Source organism: Sparus aurata, chromosome 7 (genome assembly GCF_900880675.1).
Source record: "Sparus aurata chromosome 7, fSpaAur1.1, whole genome shotgun sequence".
Lineage (NCBI taxonomy): Eukaryota > Metazoa > Chordata > Actinopteri > Spariformes > Sparidae > Sparus > Sparus aurata.
Window position 1 is genome coordinate 33,639,804 of NC_044193.1, and position 19,210 is coordinate 33,659,013.

The following is a 19,210-nucleotide window of genomic DNA, read 5'->3' on the forward strand; positions in this document are numbered from 1 at the left end:
CTTTTTATAAAGTAGTTAATTAGAAGATTGTGTATTTCCTTTGATGACTTTTCCAGCAGTTTCCCCAAGGTAATGTTGTATTTTCTATCTTCTGCTAATGAAATGAATCCCTTCTTAATCATCAAATCTGTTACAACCTATTAGTGCATGGATGAGTTTACTGTTTATTACAGTGTTAACATAGTCCAGTGGAGTGCTCGCCTATCCTATGGAGGGTTTTATTTAGACCTGTAGGCCTATGTCATACTCTCAGACGAGAATCATCTCCTCCTTTGGGCCCCTGCTCTGTATTCATATGAACATATACTTAGTTTTGAATAAATTAAAAAAAAGGGTTCCTTGAATCCTGTGACAGTTTAAATTTAGTCTGTAAACTTGCGATCTTGGTTACTTCTGCCACCATATGCATGGCTATGTGAAGTAAGTGAGCCCCAGCACTGGGTGTGACGTCACTCTCCCAGAATGCATGGCTTCCAACGCGGCGCCCAGCAGTCCAGGCCCGGACTCTGAGAAACATCTCTAAAAGTCGTACCAAAATGTCGATGTGGGGACGGAATGGAAGGTGGACGGAGAGGTGGACTGAGGCACAATCTGTAAGTAAGGTTGTGTTCATGTATGTTGACCTAAGCAGGAGTTTAGGCCTGTTCGTTGAATATAATGGAGTTAGCTCCCGCAAGACAAACTCCGATACAACTTAGTGAAGCGCTCATCTTTTGTTTTTTAACCAGCATGCTAGCTCAGCTAACCCCCAAACTTCACCCACAGCCAAACTTGCACTAGCTGGTTTGTTCACTCGATCTAAATCTAATGTAAGACGGATGCAAACCTGCGGGCACGAAACCTAATTTCACCTCCGCCGCCGAATTTTGATAATGCAGCAGGCTAGCAGGCAAATGTAGCCCCCGTCCGATAACGACCCCGTCCCACCAGTCTCTACCAGTTCAGACGTCGTCATTTTAGTTAAGCTCCCATTGGGCTTGGTGGAAGTTTTTGCCCGGCTTTATTTGGTATCGAAAAGGCAAGAATTTTCACTCAAAACAATGGAGTTTATACAGAAAAGTGTGCGGATTGAAGCTTCATCGCAGCACCATGTTGAGGACCCACAAGATGGCACTATCGGCTCCGAGCGTTCTCTTTATCAAGTTTGTAATGACTCAGAAACCGCAAATGTTCGTTAATGTGTTTAAACATTGTGCTTGAGGAAAAAGTGGCGACTCTATGATAGAATAATACACAATTTTACAGTAAAAATATAATCCAATTTGATTACAACATCGATGGTATTAACAACAATTATCAGAAGTAACTACTGATTCAGAGGCATGGCCTAGTTCTGAATGTGGTCGCACTCCTCTGACGGATCTACATTCTTGATAGAAACTCTTAAATAGTTTATTAGGCAACACAATAAATCAGTGAGTTTAGCTTGTATTTTTTCAAATCCACTCTATAGCCTCAAATCACAAGTGGCACAGAGGGAATTACAGTAATTAAAATACCAAATTAACTATTACAGTTGTTTGGAAAAAAGTGCAATTACTTACCCTTAACATGTGTTTAGTTGTTTGTTTGTATTCTAGTGATATTCAATATTGTTCTTCTGGTCAGCAAACCTCATGTGCTGAGCCACATCAACACTGAATGTATCCAACAGTACGTATTGCATCAAAGCTTCATCTTCTTCCCCTGTGCCATAGAGTTCTGTGGTAGTCCAAAAACTATTAAACGCATGAGTGAGCCACAGTGTTGCACTGGGGGACATGTTCCTTGCATACATGACACACACAGTGTAGATAATTTTGAATCGATCCCACATATATTGTCCCGATCCCTCAAATACACACAAGAGCACTAAATGTGTATTAATCCACTACTGAAAACGGTCCTCACTGACCAGTTGAAAAATAGTCAGTTCACTTTGATCTTGCTGCTGTGGAACAAACAAATCCATTCTGTCAATCCGTCTGAGACAGACAGCAGCAGCTGACTGTATTTGCTTAAATTTTTGGGCGATATAAACACATAATGCATGATGATTACAAGGGTTGGGATGACATGCTTATCTCTAGATTTGATACTTGAGAATTGTTCAAGTATTTTGATTCAGTATTCTGATATATTGTGATTTGTCTTTGCTTTTTCAAACCCAGACTATGGGAACAAACTGAATCATACACTTTTAGAGACAATATATCTTCAGTTTCATTTCCAAAAAGAATACCCATCACATGTCAGTCAAACTCTCTGATTTTTCATTGCTATATTGCATATAAAAGTGGTAAATTAAATCCTTAAAAATGATTAAAAAGCATCATGTTGTGTTGAGCCTTCTTAGTGTTTTGAAAATAGCGATTTTGATGCTAACAAAGTATTTTCCCCTTGCACCCCATTGAAAATGATTTTGACACAAAAACAAAAATACGGTAAATTTTCATCATTATCATATCGTTTCATTGTAATTATGCTTTTAAACGAAGGTTTGACTGGGGTACATTCACAGACCCTAGGTTGCATTTTGGTGAGAATTTCTCTTTAAAGCTGCTGTTAGCCATCATCCAATCATTATTGCCTAATTTCAACATCACAGCTGGGTTTTTGTGATATGAATAATAATAACGGTGATAAATTTCCCAGTCTGGGATCATTAAAGTAATTCTATCTATCTATGATAATAGACCCTATTAGTCAGATCAGAAAAACACCTCAAATTAACTTAAGTTTCAAGTAAACAGAAAATTTAAAACCACTGAGCAACATCATTAACGTGACATTACCATAACTTTTACAGGTACTTTTTTCTTAATGCAGCTGTATTATCCAGGAAAATTTTAATTAAGAACCAAACTCACCACCTGATCTGCACCTTCCTTGTTGTGGGGAAGCCCAGTGAGTCGATTACCGAGTGCAGTAGAGTTCCGCAGCTCAATGATGATCATTACTGCAGGACTCTACTGCACTCGGTAATCGACTCACAGGGCTTCCCCACAACAAGGAAGGCTTCTCGGGTGGTGAGATTTGTTTAACTTTTCCGACAAATCCAGCAATGATATCAAATGTTTGATGCCTCGAAATATGTGCTGGGACCCTATTTCTAATGTTGCTGAAATTTGGTGCTGTTCTGAGCATTATTTGTGGCTTTTTGATGGCGGTTTTATATTTGGACCCATTTACTGCAATGTATTGTTGTCGTGCAGTCTTTTCTGAGGATGCTAAAACTACGTTAGCTAGCGGTCTGCAAACTTTATCTCTCGAGAGGGAGTCCAACACAGTTTCACGGTGTGTTAGACCATGGATTAAACTTGGAAAGTTTAAGTCTTGGAAATATGTGCTTCAATCGAGTCTCATGCTGAATTGATACCCGTGCAGAGACGTCACGTAGGAGATAAGGATGGAGAGTAAATTCATGAAGCCTGGGGAAGATGCCCTCCTAATTGATTACGGATTAACAAATAAATGGCGCTTGGCGTGGATAGAAGAAATAGGGAAGACGGTAAGCCTTTTGGTAGCTCGTGCAAGAACTTAATAGCAGCAGGCGCTTGCTCCTGCACTTTGTGCTCGAGAAAGCTTATCTATGTAACTAGCGGTGAAAAAGTGCGACCACGTCACGAATCAGACCCCACTCATAGAGCAGCTGTTTGCACTCTCCAACACACAACATGATTATTGGGAGCAACAACCACAGCTGATGTACCGGCATCAATGGCTGACCGTGTGTGTGAAAATACAACTTGAAAATACGCGTGTGCACGTTCATCGCAAAACAAAATTGCTCCGACAAAACTGTCAATGGAGTAAAAACTCAACACAGGAAAGTGATTATAGCAATGCCTCAGTACTTTCAGTATGATCTAATAATATTGATAATTTTAGATATTTTTAATAATAAATGTTTAATAATCCCCAATGCACCACTGTTCCCCCCCCCCCCCCCCCCCAACGAGATACTGACAGACTGCATGCCTGTTTAGAGACAAGATTACAGTCGTGTGTGTGCGTGCGCGCACGCGTGTGTGTGTGTGTGCGTGTGTGTGTGTGTGCGTGCGCGCATGCGCATGCTTGTACAGCTACCTTTTGTGAGTTTGAGACCTGTGGATGTCCTGCAGTGTCTTCCAGTATGATCTAAAGATATTGATAATTTTAGATATTTTTAATAATAAATGTTTGATAATCCCCACTACACCACTGATACACCAGGTAACAAAAATATGCCCAGCTGCAAGGGTAATAGATTACCAGTGTGTTTTCTTGACAATTTTGGTCATTGGCAGGATAAATGGGAGATACGCCAAAAAGATCACCATAGATGGTGAGCCGTTAGCAGAGGCTCTCGCCACTACCAATCAGCATATGCCCGCTTATAGCACTGACAACAGGTGCAGCACATCCACTATCAGGGCATGACGAAATTAAGGCATAAACAAATTGTTCTGCACCAACATATAGCATTTGTGTGTTTTATGTATGCTGTGTAAATGTAGTCCATTATATATGGCTAATGAAAGCATATGTCGGGTAGTTGTATTTTATGGCCAGAATTCTGAAACATTAAAGGCCAAAGTGGCCATCAAAAAGAGTTGTGTGTAAACATTTCACACTTGTTACTGCACTTTCTTGGATCCTCAGCAATACACCTGCCAAAATGTGAAGTCACTCTAATTAACTTCTCGTGAGAAATTATATTTTTTCTTCTTGCGACTCGTTTTAAAAGCGATGTAGTTGTTGTACACTGTCATGGTTGAAGAACGGCTGATTCATTGAGTTGAGATGACGAGTTATCTGTCTGATATGTCCTCAATTTCCTACGTAACCTAAATAAAGTGGCAGCTGGCATTGCCAGGAAGCTGGGAGTTTCTGGTAAGTAAGAAAAACTTTTTGTGTGTTTTTTGTCACAATGCTTAACAGAGCTTGTTAGCTAGCTCGTTTTACCATGTAGAGATAGTGGTATGATTCAGTACAATAGTCAAAAGAATATCTATCCTTGCCATTTCATTTATTAAGGTCTCCAGTGTGCTATAATTAAGATGGATATCAAGGTCCCTTTATTTTTGCAGTCATGAGTTGCTAACATCCATCTAGCTAGCTATTTTTTGCCGAGGGTGGAGCAGAGTAGTATCATCTGTCGGTGTCGAATAAGGTTATTAATTTGGCCTACTGTAATATTGCACCTGTGAAACAATCCCAGGTGTAGGTTGTAGTGGTGTGTTAGGGGTATCGAGTATAGTTTTCTTTATTTCATGCTGATATTGTATTCAAGTGAAAAATTGTGGAGTTGTGAGTATCTTACCTGCACGTCAGATTTTTGTAAGATTTATTTTCTCAATGCACATGAAAATCTGTCAGTAACTTGAAGGAGTAATATTCCTAATTTATTTATTTATCACTGTTTTGTGCATGCTTGAAATATTTCTTCAGGAGACATTAGTCAAGCCACTTTAGTAATTCTATATTTTTGAGTCTAGTCCTCATTAGCATTCAGGCACATGCATAGACATATTACCAAGGGCTATGTGCTCGGTTCTTTTATTCTGTAATTGTAGTCCTTGCTGTTGATTTCTTGAAGCTATATTGCCTGGATCCTTCCTATCCTTCCTAAAAGGAACAGGCTTCAAACATGGTTCTGACTGCCAAGCCTGTCCGACCTAGCAACAGTAACTAAGGAATAAATAAGGAATTTTAATTAACAAAGCTGTGTAGCAGTGATTGCCCTGAACTCACGACACAATTTGGAAATTACTGCATCTTCCAAAAGCCTCTGGTAACCGTTGTCCAGGTTTCTGTGCATCAGGTGAGAATCAGAGACCTAGGATTAGTTATGTGGTCTTTGCTGTTAAATAATCTTTTTCCTCCTGTGTCTCCTGAAGATTGTAGGAACAAGTGGTGGATATCCCTTGGATGGTGACATGCAATATCACTGATTTTCTTTCCCATGTTATATCAAGTAAAACCCAGACAGGTGTTGCTGACACTAATAAGAGAGGAATACTTTTACCAAAGCGTAATAAAGCGGTATGCCGCTATGTGAACAATGCAAGGAACTCCGATTGTTTAAACATAAACACACATTAGACAGATGTGAATCACTTTCCCAGGATCAGTAATTTTGATCAGCATTGCCAATAGCTGCACTCTGCATCTCTGTACCTGGGTAATGCCTTCCAGTGCCAAATGACTCAGAGGTTCATGCCTGTCTCGCCCCAGTGGTACCCTTCCTCTCCTTTTTAGCCCAAACAAAACAAAACAATTTGTTTGACAGATTAGAGATTAATTGTCATTGTAACAAGACCTTTAAGGTTGTTAGGTTGTTAATGCTCTGTGTGGTGAAACTACATCTAATCTGGAGTTGTATCTGGGGTTGTGTGGTTGCTAAAGTAATAGTTTGGGTCTTCTGATGTGAGGTTGTCTGAGGGCCTTGTCCCCTAGTCAGTGTATTGCTTGCTTCTGCTACTACTGTGGGCAATACTTGTGTATTACCCGCAGTAGATGACAGGGATACGGACCTCATATAATCCCACATCAGATATCCTGAACTTTGACGTCCGCTAGCCATTTCCATGTTTTTATTGTCTCTTATTGTAACTTGTTGTTACTGTTGTTATTGTTATAATAAGTTTAATTGATGCTTTAATTGCTCAGGTTCAGTATTTTGACAGTATGTTTTTGATGAAATTAGTCAATAAATAATACTTCTTTCTAAAGCTTGTGTATTTTTCATTTACTTTAATGTTACAGGCAATATCTGTTTAGCTTGTTTGCTCTTTATAGGTAATCCTTTTGTTTATAAAGGTCCTGACCAACATATTACAATTGGGCAGTGCTTATAGATATAGAATTGTTGTATTTTTTTGCTGACAACTGCAATTCCTGCACTTGATAAAAGTAATCCTCCTCCTGCTTTCACATCTGGTTTGGGTCATCATACTGTAATATTTATACTTATGTCATAGGCTACTTAGGGAATTGCTTTTTTTTTTTCTCTGGTTATAATGCTCTCACACAGCCATCATGAACTCTAATATTGTAAAGAAATGCTATTTTTATTCTTTCAAGAGAGGAGTTATCTAAGTCAGAGTCCTGCACGGGTGAAAAATAATGCACTGTGTCGGACACAGATGCAGGACATGCGGACGCCTGGAGAGGTGGGTCGGGTTTTACGATTGCCATTCTCAAGGCGTCACTTATCATGAGTCATTATTAGCGACACAAATGATAAGCATTTATATTTCATACGAGCTCATTCATGCGTGCTTGCGCCATCCCAGAACTCATTCCCTCTACGCTGTCTTACTTTTACTTTTAAAAATTGCGTCCGTCCAATATTCCTTCGGGCGTCGGTATCAATTTATACCGGGTCGGCTCGGGTGCGCAATGTAAGTTGTGTCGGAAAACTGGTCGGATGCAGTGACCTGTGCAGGACTCCGCTCTAAGTGACCATTTTAATCCTCTAGCTAATTATCAAGCTAAATATCCAACATGCTAGTTAACGTCAAAGACTGCGGTGGAAGACGACAGTAAAATATTTCCTTTCTCTAACACTGGATTTATTTATGCCTGAATTTTGAAGGTGTGGCGGCTTTTATTTTGCCGTGGCAGTGCGCCACAGTCAATTACATGTAGGGGAAACCCTGAGTTTCATGGTAGGGTTAGAGTGTGGCCCCAATCGAGCCATACAACCTAGTTACACTCACAGGTGTCTGTGGCTACAGTTTGGTCTCAACTGACACGAGCTTGCAGGCTAAACTGGAGTAGCCTTGTCAATGCAATATATTGATTTGATTTTGATTTGTCCCGTAGGGAGATTTGTCTTCACTGACAGTACATAACACATCTTCGAGGGATAATATATTGGTTCAGTGGGTGAGTGATGTCTTGTGCTATGGTGTTTGCAAGGCGAGTGATGGACTTGTTATTTAGTTCTATGAGGTTGGGTGTGGGGAGACCGATGATTTTAGCAGCTGTGTTTGTGATGCGTGTGAGTTTGGCCCGGTTGGTGACAGAAAGCATATTGAAGAAACATGTGAAACAGTACAGAAGGATGGGTTGAATGATGCTTTGATAAAGTAGCAACAGGAGGTGGGGTGCAACGTATAGTCCTTTGAGTTTGCGGATGGTTGACAGTCTTTGTTGGCTTCCTTTTTGAATGTCCTTGGTGTGCTGATCAAAGGTGAGTTTATTGTCCAGAGTTATTCCCAGATATTTGAAAGTGTCCACTGTCTCAACTGTTTGGTTGTTTATGATGGTGGGGTTCTGGGGTGAGCTGAACAGTAATTCCTTTGTTTTATTGACATTAATTTGGAGATGATTGTCTGCACACCACTTGGTGAAATGAGTGACTGTATTGTGATAGTCCAGAGTGGATTGGTTGTCTGAGAGAAGTGCCAGAATGGCTGTGTCGTCTGAATATTTGAGATATGATGTGGTGGGAGAGATGCTAAGGCAGTCATTGGTGTAGAGAGTGTACAGGAAAGGGCTCAACACACATCCCTGTGGGACCCCGGTGTTGATGGTGAGTACAGGGGATGTGGTTGAGCCCACCCTCACTGCCTGCAATCTGTGGGTGAGGAAGTTGTGAATCAGGTGGGTCAGATGAGGGGGGATGCTGAAGTGGTGTAACTTCTGGATCGACAGGTGTTTTTCTGTTCTCCCACCAGTACCTTTGGCCGCACTGACTCAACCGAGCTTTGCCCATTTGCTCTTCCATCACCAGTTTTACGGTGGAGAGTTGAGCAGAGCTGCACCCGCCCTGCATGCAAGCAGTAACGTCTCATTACTGAAGCCAGTCTGCAACAGGAACCCGTTTCCACTTAAGCAAGTGTTTGTTGCAAATCAATACTCAACTCATGTCTATGCAATAAACCTGAGAGAAAGACGTTTTTACAAGTCGTTGTGTTCAGCTCTGTTTTTTTGTAGCTACTAACTGAAAGTTTAGCTTGTGTTTGTACCTAGCATCTGCTGTGTTTAACTGTTTCACCATGTTTGCTGTCAGTTGTTTTGGGAGTCAAGTTTTTTTAGTGCTGGTGAAAACACAACGATCCCTGTAATGCTGCTTCATGAGAAAAGCTTCCTAATGACTAATTAACAGAGGACTTTATTGTGAAGAACTGTGTGTTTGTTCCTGAATAATCAGAGCCACTTTGTTAGCAGGGATTCTTCGGTAGTACTGCTGGGATCAGAACCAGAACATCATTGGTTTAAGACACCCCATCAAGAAGGTAGCCCAGTTGTGGTGAAAAAGCAAATCCCTGCATCAACGTAATGGAAAAACATCATATGTGTTTCCATATATGAAGTAGTGTGTCTACTCAGGGTTGCCATAGTGCTGGAATTGACTACCAGCTCACCACTGTTGCCAATGCCATTTCCTGCTCTCGTTCTGACTGCCACCTCTAACTGTTTTGCCCAGAAGAGGACACTCTCCAGTCACTAGCAATGGAGTCCGATCAACTCTCACATCCATGCTGCACGAACTTATGACATAAATCCCTGTGATGGTTTTAAATGGGGGAGGGTCCTATTGTCAAGGACTTCATGATACGATGCGCATCACAATACATGGGTCACGATATGATTATATCGCAATACATTGTGATATAATGCATATTGCGATTGCTATATTCCACATAGTTAACTGAAAATGTAAAAACAGAGCCATATGACATTGATAATGCTGCAGACAAAATGAGTTTCAAGTCCTCACCGATGTGGTGCGAAGTCATCAAATTGATGTAGTATATCACGTAAATAAATTGCAATATATGCCTATTTTTTAGTAAAGCCCTAGTTTTAAAAGTGTTTTTTGTTTTCAAACCACATGTCTGTAACTTAAAGCTGCAGTCTCGAGTTTTGAGAAAAAAAGTGGACTTGGCCAGAAAGAAAATTTGAATGATACAGCTCCCAGGTCCCTCCTTCTTCCTCTCTGCTGCGCTGCAGCCCTGCCTTCAAAGCCCCTCCCCACAGAGGAGCCTGCTTTGCACGAGCAGGCTTGTAACCACGTTAGCAAAGGACGCTAGATAACCAAGATGGCGCATTCTAAATACCAACAACAACATAAGCCCTGATTGTTCTTTCAGACCAATACAAGTAAATTACAATGACTGATGCCTCATGTCAATCCCTGTAGATATGCCCTGTAACAAACAATATTCCTCACATTGCGGTAGACAATAGTTACCAGGTAATCATTCAGTTAATCATGGTCACCATGCTGCCTTTCTGAAGCATGAGTACGTTTTAACTGTCCGGTCACTTGAAAGACACTTCTGCTAACCAGTAGCCATAAAGACAAAGCTTGTGGTTAAAACATATAATGAAACATGTCAAGCAGCGGTCTTTACTTATTCAACAGAAAAGTCCTTACAAATCCTGCAGCTCCCTCCACCTCTGAAATGACGCTCCAATATTTATCCTCGTTTTCTCTCTGGCTCTATCCAATTCTTTTTTTTTTTTACACTGCTTGCCTTCATCTGTCTTCTTATTTCTTTTCTTTCTTCTTTCTTTGACGTGGGTTATGGTGGGGCATTTTTCAGCTCTGTAGCTTTTCCGCCATTGTTTACAGTTTAGGCTTGAATGTATCTGACCAGGTAAGAGCAGGCACTGCACCTGCGTGAGGGAGGGGCACTGCCCAGTACGTGCTGCGTGAGGGAGGGGGGCTGTTTTTTAAACAGACTTCATCCATTTCCTATATTACAGACTTGTGGAGTAAAATTTGTGAATCATGTTTTGCTTCTGTGTAGTTATGTAGCCTGCTCATCGAGCATATGTGTTACTATGCCACAACATTTAAGCCAAAGATATTTTCACATTTGTGACACAAGTGACTTTTATTATTCCTCCTCTTTTGCAGGTCTGTGAAGATGTTGAGCTGCCTCTGTGATTCAGCTGCTCTTACTGTGGTGCTCAGGGCTGCTGAATACTAAAATAGACTGCAGACCAACACAAGAGCACTTCTCAGGAAACACAGACCCAGTCAGAGCTTCCAAAGCCCCTCATCACAGCAGCCCTTTTGGGGTTGCTATGGCAGCTGCTGTCACAGAGACCAAGTGCTGGACACAGGCTTGCCTCAGTAAGGCAGGACAGACCACTAGTCATTGCCACAAGAGACCATCAAAGAGTCAACAAACAGCACTTAGCATTAATTCTAGCACTCTAAGTTAACAAAACCACCAAAGGTCTTGTAGGCTGATGGTCAGCTTCCTGGAGAATCCTCATGAGTCTTGTCTGTGTCTGCTCAGGCTCTTGGCCAGAGTCCCTGTGCAGCAGCAGAGCCAGTACTCTTCCTTCTGTTAGACCATGTTCCATCAGCAGGATCATCTGAAGAGCCAGCTGCAGGAGAGCCACCCAGCCAGTAGGCAGCTCTTCCACTGCCAGGAGTGTGGTAAGCAGTACAACACCCAGCTGGGTTATAGACGCCACCTGGTGGCAGCCCACAGCGCTACAGCGGGCCTGCCTTGCCCAGAGGGGGCGTCTTCCCTGCTGGAGCACCTGGGCAGCCATATTGACAGGGCGCCACCGCCAGAGGGGAATGCTAATGCAGCTGTGCCAGTGAGAGAAAGGAAGTACTCATGTGAGAGATGTGACCGCCGTTTCTATACTCGTAAGGATGTACGGCGTCACGCTGTGGTGCATACAGGGCGCCGTGACTTCCTCTGTCCACGCTGTGCACAACGCTTTGGCCGCAGAGACCACCTGACCCGACACTTGAAGAAGAGCCATGCCCAGGAGTCAGGATTGATGCCACCCTGTACACCCAGCACTCCTGTGGCTACACCTACCCCAGCCTCAAAGTGTGCTGTGAAGGAGGAGCCCAGCTCTGTGACGTCTGAGATGGGCTCTGGTTCCAAGGAGCCTATGGAGACTTATTCCAGAGACATGTACAACTCATACCCCATGGCAAATCCTGTCCCTGGGTTGGGCCACCCTCATGGCCTCATGCAGGGATCCTTGTCATCAAGCATGGGTGTTGGTCGCCACATTAACCCCCAATCTTCTCACCCACACCACCATCACCTGCAGCCACCAGTTGCTCCACAGCAGCAGCCCTACAGCAACATGGCCAGGTACCAGCATGGATCTACCTCATATCCTCGTGCAGACGTGGACAGTTTCCTGCTGGAACTGCAGAGTGCCCCCCTACCTCACCCGAGTGTGGCCAACTCCTCTACCTCTACTTCTGCCTCCCCTCAGAGGGAGATGCTGGGTGAAGGGGTGAGTTCTGGTGGTGAATCCCATCTGCTGTCAAGGAGCCCTGCTGTCTCCTCTACGGAGGTGTCCTGCACCACTAACATGGACCTCGGGCATCTGCTGGGCTTTTTGCCTTTCAGCCTGCCGCCCTACAGCCCTCACATGGGAATGGGAGGGTTAGTGATGAGCTATCCACCTGCCGCCACCACCACCACCACTTCCTCTCCATCCTCTTCTACTGGGTTGTCCTCCCAGGCTCCAGGGCCTTTCACTTTCTTCCAGCCTCCCCAGGCTCATGTACCCCAAGGCCCCGGAGCCCATAACCACAGCCAGCTACCTCAGGCCTACAGCAGTCCTGCTGTGAGCTCTCCCAGCTCCCTACCTCACTATTACCAGGCCTTTCAGCAGTAAGCAGTTCTGTCCCCACAATTGTTGCCTTCACAAAATCTCATGGATTTTTCATGAAAAGGGTAAAACATGAAAACGGCATTTATTTTTTATTGTGATGCAGATGTGTAACTTTAGCCTGTCAGCGCTAATGATGCTAATCTTAGTTGTTTTTTGTTGAACACAACAAGTCACCTCATCAGTATTACCTCATTATTTTAAAAGGAAGCTTGAACCTTTGTGGGTAAGTAGTGTAGATGGTCTCAGTACAACCAAAATAGAGTAGTGCATCTTTCTTCAGATTATTAGGAACAATGGATGCACTTGTGGAGAATGTGAAGAGTCATCCGGTTTTAGGTTACCATGGAAAATGCAACAATGTTAATATATGAATATATGTGTGGATATAACCCCAGTTTTCCGAAAGTTGGGATGCTGTGTAAATCGTAAATAAAAACAGAATGCATTTATTTAAAAAAAAAAAACTGTGTTAACAAAGAACACAAAAGTGTTTCTGAGCCTAAGTAGTAATATCCCTTTATACAATCATGTCTTTCATGAATTGGTGAAACTCACCCAATCTTCGCTTGTGACCGATTGAACCTTTCAACGATGCCTCTTACATACCCAATCACGGTACTATCGCCTGTTACCAATGAAGCTGTTTACCCGTGGAATGTTCCAAACAGCCGTTTCTAGAGCATTCCACAACTTTCCCAGTATGTTGTTGCCCGCCTTCACTTGTTTGAAATATGTTGTTGCCATCAAATTTAGGATTTGCATATATTTTCAAAAATCAGTTAAGTTGGTGAGATAAAACATGTCTTTGTACTATTCAATTATATGTTAAAAGGATGAGTAAACTATAACATTGTTTTATTTATATTTTACATGGCATCCAAACTTTTGTGTAATCAAGGTTGTATTTTATCCAGTAATGTATCATGTTTTGAGCAAATTTCCCCTTCCTTACTGAAACTGACTTGACATTTTCTCATTTTAGCGTAGGGGAGTATAAAACAGCCATACAGAGGGAGAACATTTGGTGTAAGATGTACTCAGGTACAGTTATTGATTACATACAACAACAAAAAAATGGAAAATGCAAACTCAAAACTGACCAGCACTGTCAGAATATGATATCCCATCAAAATATGCGGTAAAGAGCTTCCTATCCAGTCATCCTGCATGACAACAACTGATGTTTTTGCGTAATTGAATCAGCAGACAAACCATTAATTATATGGTGTAAATTTAACCCTTTTCTTTGGAATTCAGAATTAAGCTTTGGCCCATTTTTAAGTGTCAATAAGGGCAGTTATTAACAGCAACACAACAACTATTCCGTGTTTCCACCAAAATTAGCGGGTCAATATGTTTTTTTTTAAATGCGGGTACCCTCGCTAAAAGTCGCGTATGGACCCCACTGCCACAAGGCAGCCCATCTGAGATTTTATCTGAAGCGTTATGTTGTACATCATTGACTCCACATTTCACATCATGAATGCACCGGAAACAGTCATAACACAAGAGAAAACAACAATAGACCCATTGTGAAAGAAGTATCTGTAAAATGGTGGTCTTGCGTTTAGATCAAAGCCGAGCTGAGGTGATAAAAACCCATGTCTACTGCAAAGTATAACAGTTAATGAAAAATCTTGCTGGAATTAAAATGCAAAAGCAATTTCATACCATCATAATCCAAAATTCTGATTTCCTTTTATTAAAAAAATAAATACATTTAATAAACATGTTCTGACACTCTGAAATACTCCTATGTAAAACCCCAATGTATGAATTCACTGTTTTATTCAAAACGGTTCCTTTTCTGAGGCACCACAGGGATCACCTGTTCACTGTAAGGGACTCCCAATTGGGGGATCAATCTGAAATTTCCGCTGACTTCTTAATTACAGTCACTCACGACTCTTCTATGACCCTTAAATTCCTTGAATCCCCTGCCTTAAAAAAGTCAAACAGAGAACTCAGAAATGTCCAGTTATCACTGTCATCAACTATGCGCAAACCAGGTCACTGATCTCAGGGTTGCTGCCTGTTCCCATTGCTATATATTAATTATTTCCATCCCAAACTCACCACAGTACCCTTTCTAAACTGTTGCGAATCAGGAAATATAAAATGTTGACTTTCACAGTCATTGTCAAGTTCAGGAGGAAGGAACATAAAAGCACTTTGCAACATGTTGTTCTATCTTCATCATCCTGATCATCCAGGTCTCTCCCCGTTTTCAATATTTTCCATAGTGGAAGGTGGAAACCCTAGCTTCATGATGTGACCTGGGGCACTTGGTAACAGCATTTTGATCTAGGCAAAAGGAAGTCTCAGAGTGCTCCCTGTTGCCCAATTTTTTTCTGTTCAAACTGGACCACTGGATCTGAGCAGGTTGTAACTGTGACCTGCTTGTTGTGAATTACTGAATAGAAAGCAGCATCAATTCTACAAAGAGCTTCCAGAGCACTTGTACCATTGTTTTCTTTTCTTTCTTTCTTTTTTGTTTTTTTCCACTTGATTGAAACCCATTCCTCGAAGGCTGTGGTGCTGGATCTCAAGAGTTTCTGATGTAATAAGGACTTAAAGGCCACCCCCCCATCTTGTCCTGGCCTCTGTGCTGCAGGGGCTCAGCAAAGCCAGAGAAGGGAAACAGTTGAGGGGCTTTCGTTGTCTTGAGATCCAAGGTTCCTTCAATGAGCCTCACTGCAGCATGACAAGCATAACGATTCCCACCTCGAAACTTACCAATAATGAAAAAGAAAATGGTCAAGTGTAGTGGAGATGGAGGAGTCCTCCAGCTGGATGTTGTGAATAACTGATGTGATGTTGGAAAAAAGATATTTAGAGATAGTCAAATGGTGATCTCTCTTCTGCCTTACTTCCATGGACTTTATATTGAAGGACTTCTCTTGCTAGCATTGTAACCAGCCTCCAATTGTTGCACCAATGTCTTAAAATGCTACTGTTGTGCCTCTCTGAGAGTGTCTAATCTCTTGATAGGGTTTAAGCACTTATGACATTTCTAGAAAAGGATGGATTTGATCTGTACCTCAAACACACAGAACTGTGTTTCTGTTTTAATTTGTATTTGCTCCTAGTTGTTTTGGCTCTTACTTGTGCCATTAGATTGAAACTATAAAAGTAGATTTTATGAATCTAAACTCTTTATCTAGCGGCAGACATTGACATTGTAATTCAGTCAAACTTGCTACCTCTACCTTATCTTTCTGCAAAAATCATTGAAAATAGTGTTAACCTATAAAAAAGTAAAAAGAATAAAAAAAATAAAATAAGAAATAGGCAGTTTTTACCACTGTTGAAAATGGGGATATGTTCAGAATTCAACTTTGAAGGACCAGGTACACACAAGTCCTAGTGGTGTATTCTAGGGTCAAACATTGTTCTCTATACTTGCCTTTAATATTTCTACTTATTTACTACCTCAGAAGAGACAGGTGACTGTCCATCTAACTGCAGAGAAAATGTTTGTGTAGAGTTTTATTTTTGTCAGAAGAAGCACATGTACTTTGTAGCTCCATAGTGTTTTTTTTACTGAGATTAGCTCACAGCAGAATGATGTCTAGTGCAAGTAGCAGTTTTCACTGCACTTGTTCTTTTATAATGCTGTCTCTGCCTCTTAAGTCTGGAATGTTTACTTTGTTTATGAATTTGGACCTCTGTATGAAGAAATTCTACAGTTGCATGTTTGAGTTTATGATGCATTTCACCTGAAATCAATCACCACTAACTATTCCAAATTAATGTTCCTTGTCCGAGTGATTCATATTAATCTAGAACAATGTGTTTCACTTGCTGGCTCTTGCTGTGTGATGGTTTGCCCCTTTTCTTTTCAGTCTTTGTTAATTGGCTGCATTTTGGTTTTTGTCAGTTTTGTACGGGCAAAATAAGGAATTTGAACACATCACTTTAGGCTCTGGAAATGATGGACATTCATCGTTATTTTGTGACTTGCAAAAATACCTTCCCCTACATTAGGGCTAAATTACCAATCTGGGGCACCAGGCACTAGGGGCCTCTGACAGTCCTATCCAAAACTTACTTTATTGGAAGCATACTGAGGCCTTTGAAATGGCCCAGGTTTAATTTTACTGACAAGGACCTGTAGTAGCGGTTCAGTTAATGATTGCTCTCTGTCAGGAACAAAGGATGGTGTGAAGTTGTCATTACACTTCAAAACTAGTTGATTGCTATGGATGGTGGGTTATCAGTATTCTGTTCCCAATATGTTCCGTACCAACAGGAGATGTTGGATTCTTTTAACCATAAGCACCCCATTTCCATTGCCTTAATCAAGCAGTTGTGATTCACCCTCACACTCAGACCAAGAGCAGGATTAGGCACATATTTGGTAGAAACCCTAAAGAAATGATTATAATGATTGTGAAAAGTATTGACAAATGATGATGTTTTACAACTGGAGAAAAAGAGTGGGTTCGTGAGGTAATTTTTTGTCCAGCAGAAGACCCCCAACCCACCCTTGCAGCCATTGCCCTGTGACATTATTAGACTGTTACAAGTCTGCTCTTGCTGCGTAGTGTATGACATGTTTGAAGATTGTGTTTGGACAACATATACACAGTTGAACCATTCCAGACTGAAGGCAGAGAAGCGGTGCAGAGCAGAGGATACAGAGGACACCAACATTCATTTCACTAAATGATTGTTGATCGTTCAATACTGTTGTGTTGCCTGCATTTAGTTCGGCTCTGAGAACCACTACAATGCAGGTTTCACCACCTTTAACTTAGATATGTTTTGCATTAGGTGTTTGTATTATCATTTAATAGGTTAGAAGACAGTGAAAAGGAAAGGAGTTTTCTTTTTTGTCATTGTCTAAGCATCAAGTAAAACAAATAAATAATTCTTTAGATTTCAACTGTGTCTTGTGTGTTAATATAATGAGGTTGAGAAGTTAGGTCTATATTACCAAAACTTTGGTGATCCTGATCTATAGCAGCAGTGAAAAGTGATTAAGAAACTGGTATATTAAAACAGATTCATTCACCTAACAACCAACAATCAACACCTTTAGTAGGGTCAAAAGGTCCCAAGACTACTCATGAAAATACCTTTGCTTAACAGTTTAAGTTGACTTTTTAATATCTTAGCAGCCCCCTTTCACTTTTGGCTTTCACTCGAGCTGGAATGGACTCCACAAGTTTGTGTAAAACTGGCTGACTCATTATTCCAGCATGATTAGATAGTTGTCCACAAAGCTTGAAATGTTACAGAATACTTTGCTTTATGAGTCTTAAGTTCCCCAATAAATGTTGAGTGGGGCTGAGATCTGGTGACTATTGAGGAAAGTCCATAACAGTCAGCACTCTGTGGTCTTTTTTCTTCAAGTAGTTCTTGCAAAGTTTTTGAGGAGTGTTTGGGCTCATCCTGTACAATTTGTGGTGTCCCTGCCAGTGCAAGTGCATTCAATTATTAAGTACAACGGGGGACATACAAGATATTAGGGAATTTATGTTCATTTTTCAAAGATTCAACTTTTAACAGAAATTGTTCAGCTTATATTATCATATGTTATAATATAAATAGTTTTACATTTGAAACACATGTGGAACAGAGGTATTTTCACTTGTAGTGTCAGACCTTTTGACCCTACTGTATGTGCTGTACTCTACTGATGGTTAATAGATTGGACCAAACCACCTGTGAGGAAGTTGTACAACTTATTCTGTTTACAAGCACATTGGGTAAAGAGATATTAACAAAATGTACAGTTCTGTTTATCACTCAGCACTAACACTTTACAGTCATATACCTGTTGCACTGTAACTCAGGTTCTATGAATCCCATTTGTAACTTGCATAAGTGTGATCTAAAAATCCCAAAACAGCTGAAATGGACAGCAACTGACTTGCAATTTCCTCTTATTTAATTAAGCACAAATGAGGATTTACTCAGGAATAACCATGGACCAAAAGAGAAAGTCAAACATTTTGGAGCACAAGATCATAGCCATGGAAGAAGAGACTGGAGCCAGGCAACACCTATTACACACAGTGTGTTGCTGCAAAATGTTCATCCAGAATTTTCAAAAGGCGTAGATGCACGTGTCCCCCAACTGCAATACTCTTATATAACCAACAGGAAAATCACTTCAGTGCCATTTGGTCAAATTGTGTCACTTTTTGATGGAATGTTGAAATTGTTGACATTGTGTCATAAACACATCATGGCAGGCCTAACTATCCAACCTAAATAAACTATTCAGCTTTACGTGTTAGCATTACAATAAACTGTCATGTGTGGGTAGTATAGTCAGTGGCATGAAATCATAATAGTGTCATGAATATTTTTCTTAGCCACGTTTCAATGACAAGTCCAGATTATACCAAACTGGTTAAGTGTATTTACACTGTCAAATGCTCTTGTAAGGGTGTTTTGATTGTAGGAATTTCAAGGTAGAAAGAGAAAGATTAAGGGGCTGTTTAGAGATAGTGGATAAACAATTACAGCTTTAAATGACTTCCCTTAAAGGGACATTATGCCGTTTTGGAAAATAAATTCAAACTCAGAATTTTGATTTTTACAGTATTAATGAGGTAATAATATAAACTCAGAAATATTTCTTCCTAAGTGAATAAGCTGTTAAAATAACGTC

At 40.9% G+C, this 19,210-nt stretch overlaps 1 protein-coding gene across 1 annotated transcript; it reads left to right on the plus strand.

Annotated features, from left to right (window-relative positions):
* Positions 1–437: 437 nt before the first annotated feature.
* Positions 438–17,473, plus strand: LOC115585398 (zinc finger protein PLAGL2-like). The gene is made up of 2 exons (XM_030423733.1): positions 438–593; positions 10,841–17,473. Exon 2 carries the CDS (start codon positions 11,287–11,289, stop codon positions 12,586–12,588), a length of 1,302 nt encoding a protein of 433 aa, XP_030279593.1. The 5' UTR covers positions 438–593; positions 10,841–11,286; the 3' UTR covers positions 12,589–17,473.
* The last annotated feature ends 1,737 nt before the right edge of the window (positions 17,474–19,210 follow it).

Excerpts from the sequence above, each read along its gene's own strand:
- LOC115585398 (XM_030423733.1), top strand. The coding sequence starts at position 11,287 with ATGTTCCATCAGCAGGATCATCTGAAGAGCCAGCTGCAGGAGAGCCAC.